General features: G+C 46.8%; 1 protein-coding gene across 1 annotated transcript in view; it reads right to left on the bottom strand.

Annotated features, from left to right (window-relative positions):
• Window positions 1–9,837, bottom strand: part of PUM1 (pumilio RNA-binding family member 1) — a 79,349-nt gene that overhangs the window by 17,062 nt on the left and 52,450 nt on the right. Inside the window, 4 exon segments of the mRNA XM_009893006.1 lie at window positions 2,827–3,063; window positions 5,022–5,318; window positions 6,705–6,848; window positions 8,541–8,679. Of these exon segments, the coding sequence (XP_009891308.1) occupies window positions 2,827–3,063; window positions 5,022–5,318; window positions 6,705–6,848; window positions 8,541–8,679 (817 nt within the window).

Raw genomic sequence — 9,837 nt, 5'->3', positions numbered from 1 at the left:
TCCCCCCTCCAGCAGCCCAGGGCTGGGGTCTGCCACCACCCGCCCAGGGAGACACGGCCCTACAGCCCACCCAGTCGGTCACAGCTAACTGGTTCGCAACTCCCCGGCCAGTTCTCCCCCCCAAATCTCTAATAAATTAAACTCCCGCAGGCGTGTGTCGGGTTCCTCCCACCAATCCTGCCTTTTCAGTTACAGGCTGCTGACAGCATGGGGCAGCTCTCTCCCAAACCGCTCCTAATGAATTCAAATAATTACTTATCCATGGCAAATCCTGATCCCCCATTCCGAACTGGGAAAACCCACAGCCGGACACGTTCAGCCCCAGGCCACAGCGTGGCGTTTCTATCAAGACCACACTACACACAGACACACACACACACACAGACACACACACAGACACACACACAGACACACACACAGACACACACACAGACACACACACAGACACACACACCCAAAAACTGCTTGTGGGACTATATGAACGGATGTGAAGTGTAACCTGGGCAAAATGAAATTTTATAACTTAAAAAAACCCCAAACCAACATATTCAGTAATTTATAATTTTATAATTTTGGTCAATACTGGGGAAGAAAAGGGCCCCTGCTGCCTTCAGCACCCGAAAGTGTACATTCATTTACAGTTCCCTTGTCCTAGCTACGCATGGTTGTGGACACCTTCGAGTTTAACGCATGCATTTAGCTCAGCTCTCCTCCTGCAGGAGTTCTTGTCGTGAGAACCAGCTGCGCGGTTATTTCAGCTACACGCGATTGCCCAGACATTTCACAAGGTCACTTCACAACACCAGAAAAAACCCTCGCTTGAGAAACACACACCATTTTTCACAGCTATGAGCTTTCCGCAAGCCAGGGGAGCCGGAGCTGCATTCTCTGCACACACCACCAACCCAACAAACGATCCACGTGCGCATCCGTGAGACGCCACAAAGTCAAACCCACAGCTCACACGGCGTTCAAGCCGAGATTTGCCGGTTGCACGGCAGATTTAATGCCAACTTCTTACGTCACCGTGTAACCCTGAAATCAAAGTTACTTGCGGTGACTCCCCCAGGTCGTCTCCCCCCACGGAACACAGCGGCAGGACGTGGTGCGAAACCCGACTGCTCTAATTTCCCTTTTCGCAAACACCACTTCGGAGTGTTCCCACCCGACTTTTCATTTTTAGCTATTTAGAAATACCCCTCATCCTCTTGATCACAAACTACTTCTGATATCACTCCCAAATAGAAAAGGAGTCAGCCTCAATCTTCTTCTAAGGCAAAACAATGTCTGTGCTGTTTTTATAGGATTAAAACTTATTTTATAACCAAAGGAAAGGACAACTCCATTTCACGCTGCCTTCCGTTACGGGTGAAAGAGAAACTTAAAGAAATGAAATGACCTTTTACGGATTTCAAGGTGAAAACCGCCCAAATGCAGAGCTATTCTAGGTGAGACCTTTCTCGCAGCGTTACCCAGCACGAAGTCGGGCACCGAGGAAACCTGGCTGCGAGGAGAGGAGTATGTCGTCAAGACGGGAAGACCCACGTTAACCGCTCGGGGGCACAGCCCGTTTACGTAAACGGTAACTCCGCTGTCTCTCCAGAGTTTGTCCTCAAACGGATTAACCTCTCTTTTAAGATTCATTCTTTTGTTTGCCTGCAGGGGCTGCGGACTTTTTCTACTGCCAGATTTGGAATCTGGTTAGTCTTCAGCGTTAATTTATTGTAGCCATTTAACTGTCAGCTTAAGGACTGTACAGCTGCATAAATAAAGGTAAAACCCCGTCCGATTCTATTAAAGCTCTGAACAAGGGAAGATGGTAAATCTAAACTTGATCTTGAAAAATCATATTTATTACTATTCCATGCTAACCTTTAGCTAGAATCAAATGTATCACACATGCATGCAATAAATATGATAAATATAGTATTTGATGAGTGTGTATATGCATGGAGAACTGCTCCGATAACCAAAAGTTTTGTTAAATCCAGGCAGATACGCGACAGAACCAAAGCAAAGTGATTTTTTGAGCTAGTACTAAGTTATCTGGGCAGAAGCAACGAATAACCCACCTCGTTTGTTTACGAGGCCTGGAATGAACACTTCAGGAAGTTCAGATGAGCACTGCTTTATTATTTAATATTTGCTTTATTTATTTTAAATATTTACTTTCTTATCTGTAAGAGCTTCGGGCCAACTAGAAGCTTTTCCAGAAGATGCAGCTTGCATAAAGTAACGGATCTTATCAAAATTAAGAAAGCCTCTCCCGTGCACTAATGCGCTTTCGATAAGGCCACACTGATGGGACAGTTTCAAAAACAAACTCAGAAAAACCTCAGCTAAAAGCTGAGCACCGCTCCAGATAACACCGCGTATTTTGGTTAAAGGGAGAAACTGTAATGTAAGCTCAGTAAGTTATTACTGAAAACATAACGGGTATTTTAAGAACATTTGACAAGTTTAAGGATCAGCCCTCCATATCTATTTCGCTCAAGGATAACAAACGATTGGTGCCGTTACTGAGATCTGTGCGAGAAACCAGTTAGTTTTCCAAACACTTGGAAATGTTATCCTTAATTTTGAGAGGAGGAAACAAGGAGGCACTACCGAAACCTTCCCGTTCAGCAGCTGGACTACTGCGAGAGGCAAACACGCAACGCGGGCGCTACAGCTCCCACTTCGGCGCTTCACCTACTTCGCCTGCGAACGCGGGGACCTGCCGCAGCGGGTATCTCACCTCCCCGCAGCCAGGCGACCGCGTCCCTGCGCCGAGGGAGAGCGGAGCAGTGAGGGGCGGTGCTGTGACAGCGGCACCGCGGCTCTTACCCAGGTTTAAACTTGAAGATGATCCATGTGAAGATAAGGAAGGCGGCGGAGTCTGAGAGTGGCCAGGTCCTTGGCTGGGCAGAGGCATTCCCACAGGTCCAGGAGAGGAGGAAAACCCAAGGCCATTATAAAAACTGTGTCCTATAGGTGTCAAACTGCTGGATGTCCTCTTGTACAGGTCGCTGCTCCCCGTAAGGGAGTCTCGGCGGGAGCCGCTGCCCGTGTTGGAGTTCGCAACTGAAAAGAGCAAGAGAGTAAAATTGCGTCATGTCAACACGCTGCCGAGACAAGTGGATAGCTGGAGAGCCGGTACGACGGCACCATTCACAACTTCATTGCACCCGGCTGTTGTTTTCCTAAGGTTGTTGCATATGCCCAAATGAAATGCATTAATTAAAACCACAATAATGATCAAGCCGATCTCCTTGATTTAAAAAATTGGCTGGAATCCTGTCTTTGCATTTATAGTTGTGTAGTTTTTGTACCGACAGAACACATCGAGAAATACAGCTCCAAAAATCGACAAGTAGAAAGATCACGAAGATAAAAATCTACTTAAAGGAGGTGACAGAAGGAAACGAGAGCGACCAGGTTGGCTTTCGGGCACAAACACTTCACGTTTCACTTCTGAACCGTCAGAAGGAGGTTTGTATACTTCAAAGCTCTTTTCCCTTAAGCATATCGCTTAGTTTAACAGAAGATATGAGATCGCCCTCCAAGCATTGCCTAGTGTTTATTTTTCAGCCATTAGAGCTAAAACAAATCCAACGTGAGATTTTATCTATTCATGTTTACTTAAGAGCATGTACAGCATCGTGTACATTTACTGGAAATCCTTGTGCTCACCTTTCATTATATTAGAGAACAGCTTCTGTTTGCACCCAGCTTTATTGAGATGGAAATCAATTCAATTAAACACGTAAACCCAACCTTGTTTTGAAGAGCTGTCCTGAGAGTCAAATACAAACTCTTTAAATGCACTGTCAACTTGAGGGGGGAAAAGAAAATAAATCAATTTTGCATTAAAATCTTGTTTAATAAATAGTGCAACTGTTAACTGTAATGAACTAATCATTTTTCATGACTGCACACAAGTTCTAGAAGCAACAGCCTCACATTTTTATTCATTGATTGAGGCAAAACAAGTTTGTGCATCTTGGCATTGAGCAAACTAGTAATTGAATTGAATTAGTTAAATAAACTGAAGTGAAAGAAGCCAACGCTGTGTCTACCTGAATCCAAGCCGGTTCAAATCCTCAGGCTGGGTTTGAGAAAAATATTTAGGATAACTTTGATTTAAAACTACGATTTGATGCAGCGAGCGCATGTCCCTCATTTTTTTTTTTTTTCCTGATGGAGCAGGTTCAAAAGGCATGTTTTAACTTGCCCTTCACACTGATGAAAGCAGGAAAGCTCAGGACATAATTACTACCTCGGTGACTAAGCGGTAATTAAAACAATTGTTCTACTTGAAAAAAACCAAATCTAAGGAAAATAAAACCAAACCAAAACAAAACCCAACCCACAGCCATCTTTCTGGTTTGGTTTTATTCTGGAAAAAAAATCTTTGTCTCCAACTGCCTAACAAATAAATCAAAGCAAACCATATATGTAACACTTCTTATAACCACAATAAGTGACTCTTTTTGGCGTACAATAGAAACGATTCCCAGGATGAAGCACGGAAACCACCTCCAATCAGCTTTTTTTAAAATCACAAAATGTTACGTAGCTATTATTCTGAGGGTCAGAGGTAGCACTGGGCTGGACACCATGCTGGAGCCAGTTCCTGTTAGTCCGGTACCTCCACCGCGCACAGGCAGGGAAAGGCAGGGAAGCATAGAATCACCTAGGTTGGAAGGGACCTTTAAGATCAGGGAAATTCAAAGCTGTTAAAAAAACTGAATCTGTAGCAACAAGGGGACGACTGATAACGTGTATAACGAAACAAATCCATTACTTCGGTACTGCTAATAGATCATCCGCAAATAGAAGCTTCACCAGAAAGCGCTACAGATTTGGAAAGCCAAAGCAGTCCCCAAAGAAAAACTGGTATTTAACCTCAGAGGGATGAAGAGGAGGGCTTGGCAGCCGGGCGCCCCAGGGCTCCAGTGGCTCACATGCCCTCCAGCTGCATTTGGAGCTATCTGCTTCTCTCTTTTCCCCCCACCCCATGAAGAAGCCGCTGTTCTTACCTGCTGTCCCAAATCCTCCCAGCGCAGAGCCCAGCGTGGCACCGAGAGAGCTGCTGCTTCCGAATCCCAGGGAAGTGTTGGCAGGTTGGGCAGAGCCCTGAGAAAAGAGCGAGCTGCTCTGGGAATTGCTGCTGAGAGAGTTGTTGCCGTAAAAGGAGCTGGATGCCAGGTTGTTGGTGGGCTGCTGCTGGGGCTGGGGTTGGGGCTGCTGCGTTCCGAGAGGGCGAAATGGTCCGTTTGTCGTTCCTGCCAGGCCGCCCGCTGCACCGTTGGCCGAAGCTGCAGCCGCTGCAACCGCTGGAGAGAAAGTAATTGAAAGCATACGCTGAAAAAATCCATTTTCATAGCAGTTTGGGATGTTAAAACTTAGCAGGTTTCTTAAATTTACTTTTTTCTTTTTTTCTTTCCTCTCAGCATGAAACTCTCCCTTTTGCATCAAACTCTGTATCAACTCTTTGCTTTACATCCGAGCTCCACAAGTCTTGCGCAGAGCCGCTGAAACCCAGCAATGCCGAGTTATTAGTACTGCTGCTTGTGTTATTAGCGCTACACAGATCAAACACACCAAAACGTTCCCTTTCTCCTGAGATCTAAGATCCAAATCAATGCAGCCACACACTTAGCAACATCCAATTAAGAAACACGAGTTTCGAAACCAGAAAAATTGTCCTTTAGCGCACGAAACACAATCCTGCGGTGCTACAAACATCAAAACCAAGGACTTTTGTTTTTCAGCCAGTTCCAAAGTAAAAGAAAAAGCAAAATAAACAACAACTACAAGGAAACAATTAAAAGGCCCATTTCATAATCTGTTACTAACACTGGCAAAAGCTGCTTACACGCACGGATTCTGGCTGAAAAAAAAAACCCACAACCCTTTTAAAGCCTTGGACTCCCAAAGAACCCTAATAAAACCCAAACCAACTGATGGCAAAGGTCAGGCATGTACCGTTTTCTGCAAGGTGATCGTTTGGGCGTTCTACACCTTTTCTTACGTGGGAAACCAGATGCCAGCAGAGAAATTTAAATAACTGTCATGAAACTTTGCAAAATAAAGGAGCCCCTCTCCTATGAGGAGAAGCTGCGAGAGTTGGGGGGGTTCAGCCTGGAGAAGAGAAGGCGAAAAAGGGGAGAGCTCAGAGCCCCTTCCAGTGCCTAAAGGGGCTCCAGGAGAGCTGGGGGGGACTGGTGACATGGGCATGGAGTGATGGGACGAGGGGGGATGGCTTCAAACTGGAAGAGGGGAGATTGAGATGAGATATGAGGAATAAATATTTCCCTGTGCGGGTGGTGATCCCCTGGGGCAGGTTGCCCCGAGAAGCTGTGGCTGCCCCATCCCTGGAGGTGTTCAAGGCCAGGTTGGACGGGGCTTGGAGCAACCTGGGCTGGTGGGAGGTGTCCCTGCCCAGGGCAGGGGGGTGGAACGAGGGGGTCTTCAAGGTCCTTTCCAACCTAAACCATTCTATGATTCTATAATAACAAGACTTGATGTGACGCTGCCTCTCTTGGGCTGTTCTGGAGGCTCAGCCCACCGTGCGCACAGAGGATGTTCTCAACAACAATCCCCGGAGCGGATCTCAGCGAGGGCAAGGGTGTCATCATCGCCAGCAGAGCCCAGAGGGTTACAGGTCCACCCTCGGCCAGGGACGGAGCAGACTGTCACTTGACGGGCCTGGGACTCACCTGCTTGCGCGGCGGAGGAGCTGATGATGACCGGAGCGGGGGCCACCAGGCGGACGGGGGCGCCCAGCCCGTTCCTGGCCCCTGCGTTCACCACCAGAGCACCGGTTTGGTCATAGTAAGCAGCGGGAGCCAGCACCGGGTAACCTGGAAAGGCAAATTACAGGTGCACAGGTAAGGTAACAAGCAACGCAACACGCGGCAGAACAATCATCTTCAGATGAGTACAGTGCAATAAGATTTTTTAAAAGGAAAATCTGAATGGAAAAAGAAAAAGCAACAATAGCTGTGCTTCTCCTGAAGCTAAAAAAAAACCAAACACCAAACCACACTAAAAATCCACATTAACAGTCTACAACCCGATACTAGTAAGACTCTCAGGTAGAGAAGACTTTTTTTCCCCCCAAACCTACTATACTTGCATTGCCCTCTGTGTAAATTCAGTTATACAGATAAAAAAGTACATTTCTATACCTAAAAAAGGTCTATTTCGATGTCTAAAATCACCTATTTTCTGTATCTAAAAAGATCTATTTTCTATATCCAAAAGAGGCCTAAAAGCACTATTTCTTTTCCATTGTAAGTGCAACGTGTGGTGGGACTTTTAATGTACGTGACCACGCTGCACTGCCGACTCTCCCAGCGTACGCTGAAGCTGTTCAGTGTGCACACACACACACAAACAAGAGATGGAACTGAAAGTTATGTATTTTTGAAGGTATGTATCAGAAAGCCTTCTTTAATACCTAGAAATGAAACCTCTTAAATCAAATATGCTGGTAATACACGAAGCAACAGATTTTCAGTAGTATATCGCTATTTACGTTCCTCGCTATGTAATTCTACAGTGCGATAAAACTTTCAGGTAAAAAGCGAAGTGATTCTCCATGGTGGAGTCACGAAGAGAACGTTCCCCGTGAACATTTGCTTTGAAAATATAACCCCCCAAATCCCCAATAATGCAGATTCAGGGAATTCTGCAGATTGCTTGGAAACATGCGTGTTACAGTTCACTTTGTAACTTAACATAGCAATATTCTTCTTAAACCATAAAAAAACCCCTGTAACAAACGTGTGACCCTCCCAGCGAGGAGACCTGAAGTCGAAATAATCCTGTTCTCTTCCATTTGACCAGAGGGACATACTTGCACATTATTCAAAAAAATACTTAGCTTTCCCTTCGCCATTACAGTAATATTCTGTATAACTGAATGTCAAAAGCATTTGAAGCGCACGGCCTCACGGATCAGAGCTAACAGTCATACAGTAGCTCCTCTCTTGCAGAATTATAAATTACAGTGAAACCCTGCTTCCCTTTTTCTGTTTCCTTTTCTTGTTTTTAAGCCACTACTATTTGCCTGTGAGAAATTATGAGGGGGGAGTCCTTATCCTGTTAAAGTCAAGCACCTGGCAGGGATGGAGAGACAAGGCTAATGAACGGGACTAAGGTATCTCTGAGGTTTTAAAATAAGTATCACATAAGCTGGCATGATCCACAGAAAAATCGGAAAGCAGCTTCCAATAGGAAGCCATCAATTGTGTCGCTTGAGTGCGCAAGCAATTCATGCACCTGTACAGCAATACAGTTGATAACATTTGTTTTCATCTGTGGCACAGGGACCCAAACCCGGATTTAACCTAAATGCTGGGTAGGTAGCTTGGTTCACCTCTAACAGCCTCTTGGAAATGCTTTTGATAACCACAGATTAAACCCCAAAACCAATAAAACAAAATACTGCTGAATGCCAGGCAAAGGTGACACCCTACAGGGAGACAAGATATGATTTTCTTAGCTCTCCCTGGGCAGCGGAGAAGTCGCAGCTCCCTCGGAGCACCTACCTGGCATCCCCGCTGCCAGCCCTTGTCCAAAGGCCAGGGCAGAATTGACGGCTGCGGCAGCCACCAGCGGATCGGTCTGCTGTCCCTGCTGGTTCTGGTTTGGGGTCAAAGGACGCTGACTGGCTCCTCCGCGTAGAACCTGGAGAAGACAGAGGAACATGGATGCGTTTATTTCGGGACCCAGGAGTAAGGCGGAATCACCAGATACCTGCAGGAGCATCAGCAGCAATCTAGTTGGAGCTGTTGTACCACCAGTGCGTGACAACCCCTCCCCTTCGCTCAGGACAGAGCTGCCTCTGCCACAAGCCTTCACGCTGCCACCATGGGTAAGACCCGATTTCAATACTACATCCCCTCCCAAGCTTACAGAGCGTGATCTGGAAGCGCTTCGTCATCTGACCTCTTCCATTTCTTGATCTACCTTCAATACTCATCCCTCATTAGAAGCGTTTGCAGCCATCTGCCCCGGCCTGGAGAACACCTGGTCCGTGCCACAGCAGCACTGCTGAAAACCCACTTGAGCAGAAACCTTAAAAAGCTCAATTTCGGAGCTGGAAGCTGATGACACGAGGTGACATGGGTTTTTCCAGCCCCCGTAGAAAACAGCGACCCAGTGACACCACACTTACTCATTGGAAATAATGACCAAAGATCACACACCGTCTTTTATATGTCGCTCTCGTGGTTTAAACACATGTTGCTCTCAAAAGGGAAGACAGCAAACTGACCTTTCCCGTAATCACCTGTGACAGCCTTTGGTTGCAAAAGCCTTTTACTCAAAGCAGTGATGCAAGAGCCTACACCCACGAGGGAGGTCAGCTTCTTAAAAACCCCATCCCTTGGTGCGCAGCATGTCTTGGTGCAAAAATAACATGGTGTGTGTCACAGAATCATGGAATGGTTTAGGTTGGAAGGGAACTTGAAGACCATCTCATTCCAACCCCCCTGCCCTGGGCAGGGACACCTCCCACCAGCCCAGGCTGCTCCAAGCCCCGTCCAACCTGGCCTTGAACACCTCCAGGGATGGGGCAGCCACAGCTTCTCGGGGCAACCTGCCCCAGGGGATCACCGCCCTCACAGGGAAACATTTTTTCCTAATGTTTAATCTAAACCTGCCCTCTTCCAGTTTAAAGCCATTCCCCCTCATCCCATCACTCCATGCCCTTGGAAAAAGTCCCTCCCCAGCTCTCCTGGAGCCCCTTTAGGCACTGGAAGGGGCTCTGAGCTCTCCCCTTTTTCGCCTTCTCTTCTCCAGGCTGACCCCCCCCAACTCTCCCAGCCTGTCCTCCCAGCAGAG

This window comes from Charadrius vociferus, unplaced genomic scaffold (assembly GCF_000708025.1).
Source record: "Charadrius vociferus isolate BGI_N301 unplaced genomic scaffold, ASM70802v2 scaffold459, whole genome shotgun sequence".
In the NCBI taxonomy this organism is placed as follows: Eukaryota; Metazoa; Chordata; class Aves; order Charadriiformes; family Charadriidae; genus Charadrius; species Charadrius vociferus.
The sequence above is the reverse complement of the archived record's forward strand: the minus strand, read 5'-3'. Positions and strand labels throughout refer to the sequence as shown.